Source organism: Penicillium cosmopolitanum (assembly GCF_028827165.1).
Source record: "Penicillium cosmopolitanum strain IBT 29677 chromosome Unknown utg000011l:1.0-3548175.0:1.0-3550911.0, whole genome shotgun sequence".
In the NCBI taxonomy this organism is placed as follows: domain Eukaryota; kingdom Fungi; phylum Ascomycota; class Eurotiomycetes; order Eurotiales; family Aspergillaceae; genus Penicillium; species Penicillium cosmopolitanum.
Genome location: NW_026622681.1, coordinates 607,646 through 626,982, shown reverse-complemented (window position 1 = coordinate 626,982; position 19,337 = coordinate 607,646). Strand labels below are relative to the sequence as shown.

Here is a 19,337-nt window from a genome sequence, read left to right as displayed (position 1 = left end):
ATAAAAGAAGGGGGAATCAGGTGGTCGTAAAGGGTACAGAATACACAGGGCGAACAAGAAAAGAAAATTGATCGAAGAGATCAAGCCCAATCCATCCGCGCATAATCAGCGTCAGCCTCCTCTAGAGGTCGCAGGAAAGAAGCTTCTTCGAAATCGTCCACATCCATGCCTGGCTGGCTAGTTTGTCGCAAAGCAAGCATACGACGACGCTGCTGGCCTAGTCCGGTGCTAGAATGCGTCGACCAGTAGGGGCATCATGAAAAGCAATGTTGCTCTCATCTTCCCAGGCAGCGAAGTCATCCGAACCAAAAATCCGCTTCTGGCTGTTGTTCATGTTGTTGTTGAAGGAGTTGGTAGATGTGACAGAGTCTTGACTGCTCGGTGGGAGAGAGAATAGTCGTCCCCATCATCGTTGACGATGTGGCCAGAGGTGGAACTGAAGGATTGGTTGTACTTGGAGATGCCGGAGAATGGGGCGAGTTCGCCGTGGCTGTACATGTCTGCGTTTAGTTCGGCGGTTGGGGTCTTCACGGCAAGAGGTGGAGGAATGGATTTCTCCTGCTTCAGCGATCGTTGGGTCTTGTATCCGTCTGCCACCGACTTGCGGACCCGCATTCCGACCGAGAGTAGCGAGGATTGCACTTTTTCTGATACGACGGGCATTGCAGAGTAGGTTGCGGCAGCATAGTGGTTGTGTGAGACGGGTGTTCCATCGACGATGTGCGACTCGGGTTGTTGAGATTGGAAGAAGCTTGTAATTACGGGTTGAAAGCGTCTGCGCTTGGAGAGCGCGTCGTTGGAGGTTGACATGGCAGGTTGGATCACGAGAGAAGGCATGACGTAGGAGGTTGAGAGGGGTAGAGGGGTTGTACTGTATTGATCGAAAAGTTGGAGAAGGGAGGGTTGGAAGCAAGGAGGAGAGGGGAGGGGGAGGATAGTTGCTGGGGCAAAGAGGGAACGATAAGAAAGCCTGGTGAACTCGACGAAGAGGAAGAGGCTGGGAAGATCTGGCACGCGTTGCGCGGCGACGCGACATCCAGTGGCGCCGCAAAAGTCTGTGACCCCCTGCTGACCGCCCTGTTCTCCGCCTGCTTGAGCAGGACTAGTAGTTACCTATAATGGAGTAGATAGTCCCGTCTAGTCTTCTTTTAGTAAGTGCTAGTCTATGAGGAGAAGGCGGTCAATCAGGGGGGTCACAGACTTTTGCGGCGCCACTATCAATTAGTCCATTTTGGGTTAGGGCTTAGGGCTGTGTCACGTGGATGCTGTCACGGGAGACGCGGGCACCCGGATTGGTCAGTTGTATACAGTGGAAGTACATATAGTACCTTTATCGTATACGGAGTAGTAGATTGAGTAGACTGCAAATGTGCAAAGGCATTATTTATAACTTCCGAGTCCCACTCTACAGCTCAAGTTGCTTCGTCAGGATTGCATCACGATCAATACTATATAGCCTGGTTGCTCCATCGGCATTGTCTTCCGTCGGATTTGCATCGCGATCTTGCCTCAAGGTGCTTGGAACGTGGTTACTACTACTAGTATGGTGGTATCGGCTTCTAGTTTTGATTGAGTAGGTAGAAAGCTGTGTTGCAAGGACCAACTTGAAGGTTCCAACTTCAAATTGCTCAAGTTTGACACCGTCATGATGATAGTACTGGTGAACGACTAGGTATATATAGCACCTAGATATTACACCCTCAAGCAATGCTCACTCGCAGGCAATGGTGAATTTTATAAGATACAATACTATAACAACAATATATCAGACCGCTTTCTCTATAATACCGCATCAGACACCGTCACGGTATCTATAATTTAGGGCTGGGATCTTGAAGGTCATGCAGTGGTTCTAACGCAGGTGCCCAGCTACAACCTAGTACAGCCCTCCAGGGCTGGAGTGCTACTACTATTTGGGTATAGGCACTGGTAGGAGTAAAAATAAAGTCAATAGACGCCAGATCCCATTTTAGATACCTAGGTATATATAAACTGCATGCATAACAACTAGTATTTACTACCCAATGGCTAATTTCCAAGATTACCTCTCTTTCCACCTCTCTTCTGTCGGTCGTGATGCGCCTTGAGCACAGCACGCGTTTCCACCAAACTGCGCTTGTTCTTACTTCTCGCCTTGCCGATAGTCATCAGGAAGTTCTTCCGGCGAGCCTTCTCCTTGTTCGTGGTACTCTTTCCTTGTTCCTCCTTGCGCTCCTTACGCTTAGCCTCCTTGCTCTTGTGCTCGGAGCGGTCCAGTTTGCCCTCACGGGCGTGAGCAATACGCTCCTCACGCGTCTGCTTAGCAGCAGACAAGCGGGCAAGACCCTCGATCTCCTCCGCAGTCAACGGATCATCACTGTGACGGGTGGTGCTCTGGGCGTGACGGGATTTCGATCCTGGAAGAGCCGCGCCGACAGCAGCCTCAGCACGGAGCTCGGCAAGCTTAGCCAGATCCGCAGGAGTCAGGATTTTAGTAGTAGCAAGTTTGGAGAATGCAGTCTCTGCGTCAGCTGCCGCATCCTTCTTGGTATCCTCATCTTGCTTGGCCTTCTTATTGGGTGGGGCCTTGTTCTTGTTCTTGTCCTCGTCCTCGGAGTCGCTGAGATCGATCTCAACGTCGCTTTGGACGTTAACCCAATCGCCAGAATCATCGCTGTCCTCATCATCCTCGACGTTCCAGGCGGCCCAGTTGGTTTCCTCATCATCTTCCTCGTCATCCTCGCCATCAGAAGGAAGTCCCATCTCGCGACGCCTCTTGCGGCGCTCCTCTTCTTTCCACTTCTCCAACAGCTCGAGTCCCTCGATACCACCACTCTCCTGCTCTCCGAATCGCTTGCCGAGCTTGTCGCCAGCACGGAGGCCCATGGAGGCTTCCTTACCACGATCCCGCTTCTTGAGCATCGATGCGCCCACATCTCGATAGAGACTGAGCAGACCCTTCGAAGCCATCATGACACCCTTGTCCTTGCTCTTCTTATACATGACGAGATCCTGCAACAGCGTCTCGTTCATAGCCAGAGGTTGCCTGACGCAAATCTCTCGAATAGCGTTCATACCGGCGGTAGCTACTTCTCCAGCGGAGGCCTCAGAGACGAACTCATTGGCAATCTTCTGAACAAGAGGCTCAAGAACATCGGGAGGAACCAAGTCGTGAGTCGCCTGGGCCAGAGATGCCAAGAATGAGGTAACGGAAGGTTGACGCGGGGTGAGGAACTTCTGGAAGTAGGAGTAGAGCGGCATAATATGCAACTTGTGTAAGCCCACAAGACGAGACACCAATTGCAAGACAACCAGCTTATTCTCAAGGTTCAGTTTAGCCTTGGAGCTTTGCAGGTGGCGAGTGAACAAAGTGTCGGCGAATCCCTGGGGATCGTGCAGCAGATGAAGCGCGGAGAAGTTGAGAGCGTGCGGTTGGTTCTTCTTCTTCTCCTTCTTTTTGTGAGTGGTTAAGGCCTTCTCAGCCACACGGGCCTTCTTCTTGGTCTTCTTGTTGATACCAAGCTGGTGCTTGATACGACCAACATCGACGGCATCGTCATCGCTGCTCTCATCCTCTGCCTCCTCACGCTCCTTGTCGCCACCCAGGAAGAAGCGAACACCACCAATGATGACCTTTTCGTTCTCAGACAAACTCGCCTCCTTCATGATCTCGACAGTCTTGGCGTCAGTCCAGATTTGACGCTTCCATAGCTCTCGGACCAGTTTGATGGCCCAGAGTGCCTTTGAGCTGGTGCGGTCAGATGATACCAGATTGAAAAGGACAGTCTGCATAGTGCGGTTGAGCTTGTGGTTCTTCGTCTTAGTGTTGGCTGTCCGAAGCTCAGACAGAATCTTTTGAAACAGCAGAGCACGTAGAGTCTTGCTAGGCGTAGAGATAAGGATGGGGAATAGTGTTTGGAGGAGTCTGCAATTAAAATACCCGTTAGAACTTCCACCCGAGAACCAAAATGCCATGAGAAGATAGGATGAACATACGTTGCAGAATCGAGCAGATCCTTCTTCTTCAACAACACCAGACTTCCGACCAACTTCTCTCTCAACTCCGGCTCCAGCACCAGGTGGTGCTGCATCAGCATATCGATGAGTTGCTGCGGGAAGTCCTTCAAGATCTCCGGGTAAGCGTCGGCAACGTGCGAAATGAAGTCAATCAACTCGCGCAGAGAGATAATGCCAGTGTCCGTCGCGGCCGAAGGCGCAGCCATGAAAATTTCGCGGTGCGACTCATATTGATAGTGCTGAGCGCGGAAATCCTCAATGTATGATCTAAGCGCAGGATACCGGTTAGATCGTTTCGACTGCGAGAAGGGAGTAGAGAAATTCATCCAAACGGCACTTACTTAGGATCTCTGCGAATCTTGTGCTGCAGATTAGGCCTATGAGGGCGAGCAAGATGTCAATAGAGCGGTTCGTTGTCTCTGCCTGAGCAGGACCGTTGCGGGCGCATTGGGCAATCAGAAATTAGAAAAACTCACAGGTCAGCCTCGACCTTTTCTAAGGCTCCAAGCTTTCTTTTCACCATCTTGACTGGTTGTGAATAGAAATGGTGGGTGGTGGAAGGAGGTTGGTCCCAGTTCACGAAGGTTGGGGGTGGACCGAAACTTTTTTTCGTCGTATCGATAAGCGACTCCAACGTCCACTTAAAGGTAGCACTGGGGGACCAATGAATTGGGGGACCAGTACATGGAATATCAAAGCCTCGGTCAAATTTCGATATTTCTTTAAAGAAAAGATTGATTCTCTACAGTAACTACTAAGGGCGCCGGAAATATGATTTTTGATTTGCATTGGAAGAGGAAAAAATTTTTCATATTGAAAGTGGCCATTACCACCCGAGACCTTCGTGTTCACATCCCAACTACTTGGAAAAAAGCAATCCGACGGCGTTCCTTTTTTTGGACACTGCTTTTCCCTGGCCGTATCAGATTAAGTACAGCCGCGCAGATGTGTGCAATTCCACTGAATCCCGGCGAAAACCCCCCCGTCCACTCCAGAAGCCGTAAACAGAGGACCAAACGGAGAATACACCCCACACACCCTTTACCGGTTGCTCTTGGCAACACGCTCCAACTCGTCCTTCTTCTTGATGGCGTAGGAGTTGGAGGAGCCCTTGGCGGCGTTGATCAGCTCCTCAGCAAGGCACCTATAAATTAATATGATTAGCAAAAGTTCGGATGATGTGGCCCATGTGGGCTCAGATGAGAAAAGGAGATCAGGGTATCGTACTCAGCAATGCTCTTGATGGAGCGGAAAGAGGACTCGCGAGCACCGATGGTCAGGAGAGAGATGGACTGGTTGACACGGCGCAGAGGGGAGACATCGACAGCCTGGCGACGGACGGTACCGGCGGAACCAATACGGGTGGCTAGAAGAAAATGAATTAGCAATTATTCCCTCGATCGACGATGTTCGATGAAAGCTCTTGTCTTCGGGAAGTCCCTCGAATAATCGAGCCTTTCATCGCGATTGGGGTCAAACTTACAGTCCTCACGGGGGCCGCAGTTGACAATGGCATCGACAGCAACCTGGATGGGGTTCTGGTCGGTCATGATGTGGATCTGAATGACAGAGAAAATATTAGCGACTGGGTCGAAATTTCGGATGGTGTATCGGGCTGAGTGAAACGTACGATGTCGAAAGCGTGGGAAACAATGCGCATGGCCATGAGCTTCTTTCCGGAGTTACGGCCGTTCATCATGAGCGAGTTGGTGAGACGCTCAATGATGGGGCACTGGGCCTTGCGGAAACGCTTGGCGGCATAGCGACCGGCAGTGTGGGAGAGGTAGACGGGCTGACGGATCTGAATGTAGTCGCTGAAGATGGAAAGAAAAAATATCAGCAATTGTCCTCGGGAGTGTGCTGCGCTCCGAATGCCCAATATGCAAGTTGTTTCCTCCCGAACCATCTCCCGTGTTTTGTTGGACCGAATTTGATATCATAACCCCCCAAACCCACACAATCATCAAATCACGCCCCATTGTGGACTCGACAACAACCATATTTGCGCATTCGGAGGCGATTGAATTGAAAGGGACTCACGTCAGGGAGATGTCGCGGATCTCGACATCCTCGTAGGACCACTTGTTGAACTTTGGGCAAGGGTTAGTATTTTTCGAGATTGCATGTTCAATGAGATTTGGAGGAGGCGTACAAGGAGGACGGAGCCTTCGTTCACATCCTTGGGCAGGATGGAGTTGACCGCGACGACTTCCCCGGCGTCGGACATGTTGACAGTGTCGAGGGAGGGTATGTGGGAGGGTTTGTCGTTGGGTGGTTGCTTCGACAAGTCGTTGAGGTCGGCGATCCGCATGGGAGGAAATTCGCGGTGCGCTCGCTTAGGCGTTGTGTGGGGGTCACATGAGTTAGGGCAGATCTGGCACCAATCAGGTGTCGACGGTCATGTGAGTGTCACCTGATTGACACCTGGTTGACACCTGAGGCAGCAATGGGGATGCTGACTAACAAGCTATCCATGTCACTTTGTATAGTTACAACTTACAGTATACAGTCGATAACAATAGCTGTGAGATACACTGAGTTGTAGTATTTGTAGCGTAGTTTGTATGTGTGTATATATGTATATATGCTATATAATTAATCCCATATATTTCCTATAAGCATAATACCATAATACTAGTACTAACAGTATTCATCCACTCCCCCATGTCCTCCTCCTCCTCCCGTACCTGAGAACCCCCCCCCAATTCCCGCCATTTCCATCCGGGCCACATCTACTTCCACTTCCACTTCCACTTCCACTCCCACTTCCACGGGTACTCCCATCTTCCTCTTTCTCCCCCACAAATTTAACACCCCCCAATTCCTCTTCTGCCCCTCAGTTAGGCCACCCTAGCCTAATCTATTCTTGTCGACATTATTGTCTCAGCCGCTGCTCGGCTCCCTTGACCGCCCTCGCCCTTAGGGTCTCCGGGTGGGTGACGTTGCGCAACGGGGAGTCCATCACTGAGACAATCGACTCGTTAGCCAAAAGGAACTACCACCACTCCCGGCTAATTCGACTACAAATACCGACTGCGCCCCTACGGCCGACCTCCCCTGTCCCTCTTTTGCGCCTTCGGACGCTCATTGCCATGAGGTGTTCCTGTCCACACGACACCCATTCCTCCCCCGCGCGCTCGATCCACATTCCCTCAAACTGAGGCCCGACCCGTGTCCAAATGTCGGACGAAAGCCCCGAGCTTCAATCCGCATTGCGGACCCTGGACCGCGAACTAGAGGTAGGTACTCAGCCTTAAATGTCCGTGAAACTGGTGCTGACCCGGCATGATGCTTGACAGGAGGGCGATATCACCGAGAAAGGGTAAGCAACGGCCACCGTTGGGATCCCCCGGCTTCTTGCGGACATTCGTCTAGCACCCTGAGCTATCCTAGCGGACTCTCTAGCCGACGGGGTCAGAGTTGGAACTAACGGTGTATAGATACCAAAAGCGACGTACCGTCCTGCTTTCCCAGTTCCTCGGTCCAAATAAACCTCTTGACCTCAATGCCCACGCGACCTCAAGCCATGCCGACTCATTAAGCGGTTCTCACATTGCCCCTCCCGCGATTCTGAATGTTCGGCCACCCACTGCCGACTCGTCACATCCAACCATTTCGTCTCCTACGTATGCTGCTGCGTACGATGGTAGTGGAGGGTACGGGTACGACCATGGTGCCAACACGGACATGCAGGACCCCTCCCCGGCACCCACCGGAGGGTCTCACGACAGAGATAGCACCGGAATGCTGCAGACATTCGATCGAGCGCCATCCGCATCGTCGTACGATTCGCTTTTCCTTCCCAGGCCGGGACCTGGGGGATCCCAAGGACCGGATGGCTCTAGGACGGCCACTCTCATGAGTCAGAACTACGCCTTCAACCCTGAAACGCAAACAGAGTATGCGCAGCCTGAATATGCTCAGCCGGAGTATTCCCAGCAAGAATATGCCCAGCCAGAGTACGCCCAACCCGAATATTCCCAAGCGGAATATGGCCAACCCGAATACGCGCATGATGATATGGGAGCCTACGACCCTGCATCTGGTGGTGTCACACGGCAGTCAACAATGCTTGACTCGCAGCAAGGATACTTCTCAGATTTTGCTGGTCAGCAGCATGATGATTACAGAGATAGCTATGGTGGTGGTGGATTTCACCGTTACTCTCAATCCGGCGAAGCATTTTCTCCAACAGCAAACATGGCGCCGCCTTTCATTCCGGCCTCAGAGCTGGCGCAGCACGGCCCTGCTATTCAACATTTACTTCCTCTCGAACCCCGAGACATCCCGTTTGCCGTGAATGACCCGCATGAAAAGAATACCCCCATGTCATCTTTCGACAATCTTCCGGCCGTTCTCCGACATCGTGCACGAGCCCATCCGAAGCAACCGGCATACTGGGTATTGGATCAGAAGGGCAAGGAGATTGCATCTATAACGTGGGACAAGTTGGCTAGCCGCGCGGAGAAAGTTGCCCAGGTTATCCGCGACAAGAGCAATCTGTATCGTGGAGATCGTGTTGCCTTGATCTATCGTGAGACTGAAATCATCGAATTCGCCGTGGCTCTCTTGGGCTGTTTCATTGCTGGAGTGGTTGCCGTGCCTATTAACAGCCTCGATGACTATCAAAGTTTGAACCTAGTACTCACCTCAACCCAAGCCCACCTTGCATTGACGACGGAAAACAATTTGAAGGGTTTCCAGCGTGACATCACTGCCCAAAAGCTCAACTGGCCGCGTGGCGTTGAATGGTGGAAAACAAATGAGTTTGGAAGCTTTCATCCCAAGAAGAAAGATGACTCCCCTCCCTTGTTGTTCCCGACTTGGCATATATCGAGTTTGCTCGAGCTCCGACAGGAGATATGCGTGGCGTGGTGATGAGCCACCGTACCATCATGCACCAAATGGCGTGTCTCAGCGCAATCGTCTCGACTGTACCTACCGAGTCGAGTTCTAAGCAGTTCGCCAAGGGAGAGACTATCATCAGCTACCTAGACCCGCGACAAGGCATCGGTATGATTTTGGGAGTTCTCTTGACTGTATATGGAGGGCACACAACTGTATATCATGAAGATAGAGCCGTGGAGACTCCTGGTCTCTATGCCCATCTGATCACCAAGTACCGTGCGACAATCATGGCAGCCGATTATTCTGGACTGAAGATTGCTGCGTACAACTACCAACAAGACCCCATGTCGACGAGGCACTATAAAAAGAACTCCGAGCCCAACTTCAGCAGCGTGAAACTCTGTCTCATCGACACCCTCACGCTTGATTCAGAGTTCCACGAGATTCTGACCGACAGATGGCTGCGCCCAATGAGAAACCCGCGGGCCAGAGAGATCGTTTCACCAATGCTATGTTTGCCAGAACACGGCGGGATGGTCATCAGCATGCGCGATTGGTTGGGTGGTGAGGAACGAATGGGATGTGCGCTCACACACGAGATGGATCCGGCAGAACGCGATTCCAAAAAAGATGACGCCAAGCTCGAGAAGTCCGAGACCAACACTGGATTTGGTAGCAGTCTTCTGGGCGGTGGATCTCGCATATCAGCACCCAAAGAGACCGGAAAGAACGACTTGGCTGAGGTACTCCTTGACAAAGAAGCACTGAAGAGTAACGAGGTTGTTGTTTTGGCGATGGGCGAAGATGCTAGAAAGTACGCTAGCACTATGCCGCATGCTGTCCGGGTTGGTGCCTTCGGTTACCCGATCCCCGATGCCACACTTTCCATCGTTGATCCTGAGACCAATCTTCTCTGCACTCCCAATGTCATTGGTGAAATTTGGGTTGATTCCCCTTCGCTCTCCGGAGGCTTCTGGGCTCTGCCGAAACACACCGAGGCGATTTTCCATGCCCGTCCTTACAAATTCGAAGACACAAACCCGACACCTATCCTTGTAGAGCCCGAGTTCCTTCGAACAGGTCTGCTGGGCTGCGTGATCGAAGGCAAAGTGTTCGTTCTTGGTTTGTATGAAGATCGATTGCGCCAAAAGGTGGAATGGGTCGAGCATGGCCAAGACGTTGTCGAGCATCGATACTTCTTCGTTCAGCACCTGGTGGTCAGCTTGCTCAAGAAGATCCCGAAGATCCATGATTGTACCGCATTCGATGTCTTTGTCAACGATGAACATTTGCCGGTCATCGTGTTGGAGTCATATGCAGCGTCAACAGCACCTACAACATCTGGTGGTCCACCCCGCCAACTAGATCAGATCTTGCTTGACTCGCTCGCGGAGAGATGCATGGAGCTCCTATACCAAGAACATCATCTTCGAGTCTACTGTGTCCTACTCACGGCCCCAAACACACTTCCTCGAGTGACCAAGAATGGTAGACGAGAAATCGGCAACATGCTTTGCCGTAAAGAGTTTGAGGCAGGCATGCTACAAGCCGTGCATGTCAAGTTCGGAGTTGAGCGGTCTGTTCAAAATCTGCCGGTGGGAGTTGATCTCGAGGGTGGTATCTGGTCTCCTCTTGCTCTGGCTTCTAGGCAGGAGCTGCTCGCATACTCAGAGAAGCAGTACTCGGGCGTGGACTATCGCGATGTTGTAATGGATGACCGAACATCTACGCCACTCAACAAATTCAACACGATTGTCGATCTCCTTCAATGGCGCGTGTCTCGCCAGGCCGAAGAGTTGGCCTACTGCTCTATTGACGGCCGTGGAAAGGAGGGCAAGGGTATCACGTGGAAGAAGTTCGATCTGAAAGTCTCTGCGGTAGCAACTTACCTGAAGAACAAGGTCAAGGTTCGACCGGGTGATCACCTTATTCTGATGTACACACATTCCGAAGACTACATCTATGCTGTCCACGCTTGCTTCTGCATGGGAGTTGTGGTTATTCCAATGGCTCCAATTGATCAGAACCGCCTAGCTGAGGATGCCCCGGCATTCTTGCATATTATCAATGATCTAGGTGTGAAGGCCATTATTGTGAACACCGAGGTGGATCACGTCATGAGGCAGAAACTCGTGTCCCAGCACATCAAGCAATCGGCTCAAGTTCTGCGGATTGGTGTGCCTGCTATCTACAACACTTCCAAGCCTTCGAAACAGTCACACGGCTGCAGAGAGCTTGGCTATACCATGAAGGATGCATGGCTGCAAGGCAACCCGACTGCCATGGTTTGGACCTATTGGACCCCCGATCAGCGACGTATCTCTGTGCAAATTGGACATGATACCATCATGGGTATGGCTAAAGTACAGAAAGAGACATGTCAAATGACCAGTATGCGCCCGGTGCTCGGCAGTGTACGCAGTACTTTGGGTCTTGGGTTCCTTCATACATGTCTGATGGGTATCTATGTTGGAGCTCCCACCTATATGGTCTCCCCTGTCGACTTTGCTCAGAACCCAATGACGCTCTTCGTGACTCTTGCCCGGTATAAGATCAAGGACACTTACGCCACAAGTCAAATGCTGGACTACGCTATGAGCACTATATCCGGCAAGGGCTTCCAGCTTCAAGAACTCAAGAACCTGATGATTTCTGCAGAGAGTCGACCCCGAGTGGACATCTACCAGAAGACCCGCTTGCACTTCGCCTCAGCCGGCTTGGATCGCACCGCGATTAATGTTGTCTACTCACACGTTCTCAACCCGATGATTGTAACACGGTCATACATGTGCATTGAGCCTATCGAGCTTTACTTGGACATCCGAAGCTTACGTCGTGGCCTTATCTACCCCGTGGATCCCGATGCCGACCCTACTGCGCTCCTGCTTCAGGACTCCGGTATGGTGCCTGTGAATACCCAAATTGCAATTGTGAACCCGGAAACCTGCACCCTGGCCCACGTGGGTGAATATGGTGAGATCTGGGTCCAATCAGATGCCTGTGCCGCTGGATTCTACAAGTCAAAGCAAGAGTTTGATTATGAGCGAATGAACGGCCGCGTTGCGGATGGGGATCCCAATGTGCCTACGTTCGCACTGGTGATCTAGGTTTCCTCCACACTGTGACTCGACCTATCGGTCATGGCGGACAGCCCGTGGAGATGCAGGTTCTCTTCGTTCTGGGAAGCATCGGTGAGACCTTTGAGGTGAATGGCTTGAACCACTTCCCCATGGATATCGAAACCTCAGTGGAGAGCTGCCACCGCAACATCATGAACGGAGGATGGTAAGTACTTATCGTCTCATCCCGACGCGGACATATTTCGCTAACATTCTATTTTCTAGTGCTATCTTCCAAGCTGGTGGGTTGATTGTGGTCGTGGTAGAGGTCACTCGTAAGGCCTTCCTGGCCTCCCTTGTTCCTGTCATCGTCGATACCATCTTGGGCGAGCACCAGGTGGTGGCGGATATCGTTGCTTTCGTCTCCCACGGTGACTTCCCTCGCTCGCGTCTCGGTGAGAAGCAACGCGGAAAGGTCCTGGCATCCTGGGTGACCCGGAAGCTACGTACACTCGCTCAATTTAGCATTCGCGACATGGATGGGGACCACCCCTTCGCAGATGTGATCCAGAACCGTGCTAGCAGAAGCTCCAAGCCTGGCAGTACCATGGGTAACAGCATGCGTATGTCGACTATGCACGAGGATGATGCCCCTCCTGTGCCACGGTCGCCAGCCGGAGTGGCTCTGGAGGACAGAAGCGAAGCACCTCCAGGACCGCCATACCAAGAAATGCCGCGCCGAGGCACTCTCCCTGAGCTTGATACCAGAACCGACCATAGCGTCCCCGCTACACCAGTTTCTGCAGCCCATTCTGCGGTGCCTTATATTCAAGAACCACAGTCTGCTACAATTATGAGTGCAGACGATGATCACTTCAATTCAATGGGACACGAACACCAGCAGGGCACTGCCACAGACGCGAATCGCGACTTCCGATTCAGCTTCGAAATGCCTAGCACACCGATGGAGCAAATACCTCAGGGATCAGCCCAGCCCAGCCACCAGCATTTACCGAGGGGCGACTCGCTTCCTAATCACCAAGCCAGCATGGCAGACCCTGCATACGCTGAGAAGGCCCGACCGGGTACTCAAGAGAGCGGCGTGATCGACGATTGGCCGGCGGAGGCCCTGATGTACCAGTCCGCCTTGGGTGATGACGCTCAAGCTGCAGGTGGTAGATTCAAGATGGCTTGAAACCCTGAAATTCATTCTCGCATTAGCATGTTGTATATGAGCGAGCACTTGATTTGTTGACCGAAAAGACTTTTTGCTTGATATAGTTAAATGGGGCGGGCCATTGGCATTCATCTGGCGCCATTGTTGGACCGTGTGCTGTCGGCAATCGGCAGTCGGCAGGAGACTTGATCATCTCTTCACTACATTTCTCTTCTCTTCTTTTCTTTTCTCTTTTCCCTTTTTTTTCTCTTTTCCCTTTTTTTTCTTTGCTGTTTACTGATTGCTGTAATTCCCCTCCTCTGATCCCCGAATACCTCCATTGCGCCGATCTTTTTCTGCATGTACGTTTCTGTACATACCATACCCGACGAGGTATATCAATGCCTCTGAATCCAATTTAAGTTCCACTACAGTAAATCTATTTGTATCTGTCCATCTCCCGCTTGTCTCCAATGCCGAGCACTATGGTTGAAACTTTACTTGAGTCACGGTGGGTACTCCTGAACCTGATCATGTACATAGCATGTCTTTAAACCTTGGAACCGAACGGGAACTACTTGAATGCCAAAAGCTTCCAACTTACTCTGAAGCAGCCTGGCCACAAAATTATTACTATAAGCTGTATTCTCTCCATTTCAAGTGCTGATTATTTTCTGTGCATGATGTAATTCCCCTTAAGCTTCCACGCTTGTCTCCACATTCGAAGACGTGATGCTGACCCACCCTTATACCATCCCCGCTGGCATCATCGCGGTACAAATCTCGCAATCGCGGAGTGAGGGAAAGAGAATACGAGAATCCTGTGTACCCATCCTCCGCCGACCGCATGATCATCCATCTGACCCGTTATGTCCCTCGTTTCTCCATCCGCAGCCGTCGATCAGCGGGCTTGGTTGCGCATCGCTCTATACTCAGTCAAGCAAAAATCATGGAGCGATCACAGATGATTGTCGGGCTTGCAAAATCCTGTGGAGAAATGAGACAAGAGCTTGTTCCGCTGCTTTTGCTGTTATGATGAGGGGTGCAAAGAGGTATTTTCTGGGGAATTGAGCTATAATAGAGCACCCAGGGCCCTGTCTTTCACTCCAGCAAAAATCCCAGACAATCTTTGCAGAATGAATATCTTCCGCTTATTACTGCTGGCTGGGTTAGCTGTGGCTAAGCAGCCCAACATTCTCTTCGTCTTGACTGACGACCAGGGCAAGTATGTCGGAGGATTGGAACATATGCCCAAGCTTCAAGTATGCAACTATTGAACTCTTCAATTTCCTTCATTGAAGTGCCCTGTCTTTCTAACAACTTGAAAAAATAGGAGCTCATAGCTCAAAAAGGATCAACCTATCCTAAGCACTATTGCTCCGTCGCCCTCTGCTGTCCCTCGCGCGCAAATCTCTGGACAGGCCGTATGCCACACAACACCAACGTAACGGACGTCGGCCTACCATACGGTGGATACCCAAAGGTTGTATCAGCTGGCTGGAACGATAACTATCTACCCCTCTGGATGCAAGATGCAGGGTATAACACGTATTATGTGGGGAAGCTATGGAATTCCCACACAGAAGAAAACTACAACAAGCCCTACGCGCGCGGTTTCAATGGCTCCGACTTCCTTCTCGATCCATACACATACCGGTACTACTATGCGCGCATGACGCGCAATGGAAATCCACCTGTCCATTACGACGGCAAATACTCAACCGATGTGATCGCTGAGAAAGCAGCGGGATTCCTGGACGAAGCGATCGCGCAAGATCGGCCGTGGATGCTGACTGTTGCGCCGAATGCGCCACACGCTAATGGCTCTCACGATTCCAAGCGTAATGCGAATTGGTTCGGCGAGCCGGAGTTCGCACCCAGACATGCCAATTTGTTTAAAGATTATCAGTCTCCCCGTGATGAGAGCTTTAACGCGCTTATTGAAGGGGCTGTGAGCTGGACGCAGAATGTGCCCGAGTTGAGTCAAAAGGAGATTGATTATATTGATGTGTTTCAGCGTTGTCGTTTGCGTGCTCTGCAGGCTGTTGATGAGATGATTGGGAATTTGGTCGAAAAGCTTGAGAAGGCAGGTGAATTGGATAATACTTATATCTTTTTTTCGACGGATAATGGATATCATCTGGGCCAGCACCGTATGCAGCCGGGGAAGAATTGTGGTTACGGTAAGTGTGGATTATTGCAAGGGTGGCCCCATAGATTACATGATGCTGACTGCTTTGATGTATCAGAAACTGATATCCACATTCCTCTCCTTGTTCGGGGACCTGGTATTCCGGAGAACCAGACTCTAGATGTGGTGACTAGTCACACTGATCTCGCGCCCACTTTCTTGTCAATCGCCAATTCGTCCAGAGAAGGTCTTGATGGCAAAGCCATCCCAACCACTGTGGCCGCCAGTAAATCCGACAACAAGAAGGAGCATGTTGCGATCGAGTACTGGGGATTGGTAAGTCATCTCGATAATAGCATCGAGAAAGAGAAACTCAATAAATGCTGACATATGGATAGGCTGTGCCAGAAGGTATCTATGGATATGCAAGCGATAAGCTGCAACAACCACACAACAGCTTCCAGAACAACACCTACAAGGGTATCCGACTCGTTGCCGATGACTATAGTCTTTACTATGCAGTTTGGTGCACCAACGAGAAGGAATACTACAACCTCAAGGTAAGAATCTGCCCACGTCCATGCCACATGCGATCATCCAGATATTAACCACTTCGAGCAGGATGACCCCCACCAGACAGTTAATCTTGCGGCCCATCCCAAAAAGCATGCAAACTACAAGATCGCCAATCGGGAACTTCCTCAGATACTCAACCGTCTTGATGCCTTAATGATGGTTCTCAAATCCTGCGGAGGTGATTCCTGTCGGGACCCATGGGGCCAGCTACATCCTGCCGGCCAAGTAACCACACTTTCCGAGGCACTGGCTTCGGGTTTCGATGACTTCTATGAGAATCAACCCAAGGTCTCTTTCTCGTCTTGTGAGCATGGGTACATTATTGCTTCGGAAGGTCCGCAGGAGTTTAATGCGTACCATGGTGGACAAAATGAGAGGAGAGGTTGGGGATGGGATACTTTCTTCTCTTGGTGACTATGACTCTATGACAGCATGAAATCAGAAAAGAGGTATAAATCCTTGATGTATATACAGTCCAATGCATAGCAATGATATGTCTATCTTTTGATGCCACTGCCAATACTATTTGCTTCAAGTTGTGCTTCTCTTTGAGGGTTATGGGGGACACGTGATACTTCTGTGACTTCCTTGGGAGAACCTCATCTCATTGGAACATCTTTCGCTGTCTCATTCTCTCCCATCTCTCATCTTTGATTCCTATTCATCGCCCTCGCCCCAGTTCCTGGCTGTTTTTACTTTATTACTAGCCACGGTATCACGAAAATGTCTCAGGGCAATTTCAACAAAACCTGTCTCCGCCGCTGACGTCGGTGATGTCATTGGACCCTCCCGTTTAGATTGGGCTCCACCGGCACTCCAGTTCCTGGACCATGGGATGTTTGGGGGTAAACATGAATAAGTACTCTCCTAGTCCCTACTTCGCATTTAATTTCCTTCAATCTATTCCATCCTCCTAGCTTCACGCGGCCTTCTCAATGTTCAACCGCTATGCACTGGCGCAAGCCGCGCTGCTGTCGATTGCCTGCGGTTCGCCCGCCCCAACAGCGTTTGTCTACAACAACGACGTCCCCAACCCTGCCATCACCCCGTCTCCAGTTCAAAATAACCCTTCACCGATCGTGGAAAGAGGTTTGATAAGTGATGCGGAATCGGCGGCATCGGATGTCCAATCAGATGTCAACAGTGTTTTAAGCGGACTGGGCTCTGACCTCCCCTCATGGGTCGCATCGGGAGTGCCCAACTTCTTCCAGGGGTTTCCCACCGGCGACGCAGTGGCGAGCTCTCTTGGATTGCAGAGCTCGGAATTGGCTGCATTGCCGACCAATGTCTTGAATATTGACCCTTATGCCAATTGGACCAACTCAGGATGGAGTGTGCGCTTCCACGGCAATGTGTACAAACAGCCCAACACCTCCGTCTCCGATTTGAATAAGCTCGCCAATGGTTTCCTTGTGAACACCAGTATCGCCGACCTCCCCGAATCTCAACAGGATCAAGCACGAAACTTGACGGCCGAGATCTTCGTCGTCCAACAACCCCACGTTGCCGTGAACACCATTCACCTCGAGCCTGCTGAGTTCCAGGGTGCCAGTGGACAGCCCGGTGGAGGTGGCTCATCCAACACAACCGGAGGCACGCAGAATGTGACATTGCCCTACAATACCACAGCCGAGGGTGATTTTGATACCTTTGTCGACATTGCTAGCCATGGTTTGACTGCTGGAAATAAGACCTCGGCGATTCAGCGACTTAACACCTACGTTAAAGGCGCGACAATTGGGAATTCCACGGCCTATCTGGTGCCACCAAAGGGTCTCACTATTGTTTCAGACATTGACGATATTCTCCGCATCACCAAGATTTACGAACCGGAAGAAGGATTGATCAATTCTTTCGCCAAGCCTTTTACCCCGTGGCAGAATATGCCAGACATTTATCGAAATTGGTCAACCAGTCTCCCTGACACGCACTTCCACTATCTGGTAGGCCTCTCTCAAATCATTAATTTCCCATTCATTTTCCATTCAACCCACTAACTCACAATTCTGCTAGACCACAACTCCTGAACAAATTACCAGAAACTACATGCAGTTCATCTACACCAACTATCCGGGCGGCTCCTTCGACACCCGCCCTCTCAACTTCAGCGATGTCTCAGCGACCCTCTCCATTCGCAAGTTCCTTCTGGAAAAGGTGTTTGAAACATTCCCAGAGCGCAAATTTGTTCTCGTCGCAGACACCAGTAACAGTGACGTGATGCGTGATTACCCCAAAATGGCAACCGAATTCCCGGGCCAAGTACAGTGCATTTTCCTCCGCAACACCAGTGCGACCGATTCGGGCGACAAGTTCCCATACGACACTTCTGGATTCAAGGATCTGGATAAGTCGAAGTACATGTTCTTCTTGAACGCTGATGACCTCACCAACTTGGACATCGCGAATGGCGAGTGCCTCAACAAGACCATTCCTCAAAATGTGACGTTTAGCTACCAGGGGCTGCCATTGGGACTGAGTAAAGACTCTGGGGCTGCTATCAGTGGTGGTCACGGATTTACTGCACTTGTCGTCTCGATGATGACGGCTGCTTTCATGTTCTCTTAGCATGTTTCTTAAGAGCTCTTGCACAGTTATGACTTACGTTGCAATGAACTTAATTTAAGGGTTAAACCAAATTATGTACAATGATTAGCTTCTACTATTTTTTCAGAGTCATTTCTATGTAGCAAAGATTGAAAGCAGATCAAGAGTACTTTACGCATCCAGTACCGGTATTTATTGATACTTTCCAGGATCTCATGCTAAGTTATACTAAGCTTCTCTTGGCTAAACTTAATTTTGCGAGTCAGATTGTATCAAAAGGAAAGTAAGTTGTCTGCTTTAAAGTCATCTCCTTACACAGGATGTTGCCTCCTGGAAATAGGACAACGAGCGGCCGTAATAAGATTGACAGGACGCTGGTAACCTTCAAGTTGGCAGGGTGGCAAGACAGAGAGGCGAAGAATTGCCCCTCGCCTTCTATATCTTGCTTTCCTTCCAAGATTGGCTATCTTCCTGTCTATCTCAGTTACGACTGTTAGTCGACCCATTTCCAGGAGCCAACCTCTGAGCCCAACATTATTCCCAGTAATCGGGTAGACTTCGTCCCCGGTTCGATACTGTGGCTGGTATGAACTTGAATGTTTCTCGCTTTTGTTCTCTGAAATTTTCTACTATACTGCGAGCTATTGCGAGCTTTTATGTTTAGCACTCTCTTTGAAGAGACACTTCTCTATTTTTGACTTAGCTTTGTATTCTCTTTATTGCATGCGCTATCTAGTTCCTTTACCCAATCCGGGTCGAGTTTCTCGCGCCAAGACGTGTCCTTCTTTGAAGCCCTGTGAGGTCGGACCTCTTTGAAGGGGGAGCATGAGTATCACGACATTTTTTACAAAGAAGCAGCCCTTGTGATCTGTTAGATGATTCAGTTACCCCACTCTTGCAATTCTTTCAATCTGGTGCTTTGACCTCGTGTTAGCTACGCCTCCTACATCCTCAAAGGAGCCTTCTTTGGTTTGCATTGACTCACTCGAGTCGTCCCTTTCATCGACCGTCCATCCTAGCTTCTTGT

The 19,337-nt window shown here is 50.6% G+C and overlaps 6 protein-coding genes across 6 annotated transcripts; 4 read left to right on the top strand and 2 right to left on the bottom strand.

Annotated features, from left to right (window-relative positions):
• Positions 1 to 80: 80 nt before the first annotated feature.
• On the bottom strand, positions 81 to 837 carry N7509_011704 (uncharacterized protein; the record flags this gene model as incomplete). Its single annotated transcript, XM_056636341.1, has 3 exons — positions 81 to 217; positions 244 to 323; positions 365 to 837. The coding sequence occupies 3 exons, from the start codon at positions 835 to 837 to the stop codon at positions 81 to 83; spliced, it is 690 nt and encodes a 229-aa protein (XP_056482371.1).
• A 1,191-nt stretch (positions 838 to 2,028) lies between these two features.
• Positions 2,029 to 6,307, bottom strand: N7509_011703 (Protein SDA1; the record flags this gene model as incomplete). The annotated part of the gene is made up of 10 exons (XM_056636340.1): positions 2,029 to 3,904; positions 3,976 to 4,263; positions 4,338 to 4,373; positions 4,473 to 4,649; positions 5,042 to 5,140; positions 5,224 to 5,362; positions 5,480 to 5,555; positions 5,627 to 5,810; positions 6,037 to 6,086; positions 6,149 to 6,307. 10 exons carry the CDS (start codon positions 6,305 to 6,307, stop codon positions 2,029 to 2,031), a joined length of 3,084 nt encoding a protein of 1,027 aa, XP_056482370.1.
• Positions 6,308 to 7,175: 868 nt separating this feature from the next.
• On the top strand, positions 7,176 to 8,874 carry N7509_011702 (uncharacterized protein; the record flags this gene model as incomplete). The annotated part of the gene is made up of 3 exons (XM_056636339.1): positions 7,176 to 7,235; positions 7,296 to 7,318; positions 7,437 to 8,874. 3 exons carry the CDS (start codon positions 7,176 to 7,178, stop codon positions 8,872 to 8,874), a joined length of 1,521 nt encoding a protein of 506 aa, XP_056482369.1.
• Positions 8,875 to 8,900: 26 nt separating this feature from the next.
• N7509_011701 (uncharacterized protein) lies at positions 8,901 to 13,098 on the top strand (the record flags this gene model as incomplete). The annotated part of the gene is made up of 3 exons (XM_056636338.1): positions 8,901 to 11,942; positions 11,996 to 12,129; positions 12,189 to 13,098. 3 exons carry the CDS (start codon positions 8,901 to 8,903, stop codon positions 13,096 to 13,098), a joined length of 4,086 nt encoding a protein of 1,361 aa, XP_056482368.1.
• Positions 13,099 to 14,195: 1,097 nt separating this feature from the next.
• On the top strand, positions 14,196 to 16,180 carry N7509_011700 (sulfatase family protein; the record flags this gene model as incomplete). Its single annotated transcript, XM_056636337.1, has 5 exons — positions 14,196 to 14,321; positions 14,393 to 15,242; positions 15,309 to 15,526; positions 15,589 to 15,750; positions 15,812 to 16,180. The coding sequence occupies 5 exons, from the start codon at positions 14,196 to 14,198 to the stop codon at positions 16,178 to 16,180; spliced, it is 1,725 nt and encodes a 574-aa protein (XP_056482367.1).
• Positions 16,181 to 16,701: 521 nt separating this feature from the next.
• N7509_011699 (phosphatidate phosphatase App1 family protein) lies at positions 16,702 to 18,331 on the top strand (the record flags this gene model as incomplete). The annotated part of the gene is made up of 2 exons (XM_056636336.1): positions 16,702 to 17,709; positions 17,780 to 18,331. The coding sequence occupies 2 exons, from the start codon at positions 16,702 to 16,704 to the stop codon at positions 18,329 to 18,331; spliced, it is 1,560 nt and encodes a 519-aa protein (XP_056482366.1).
• Between the last annotated feature and the right edge of the window lie 1,006 nt (positions 18,332 to 19,337).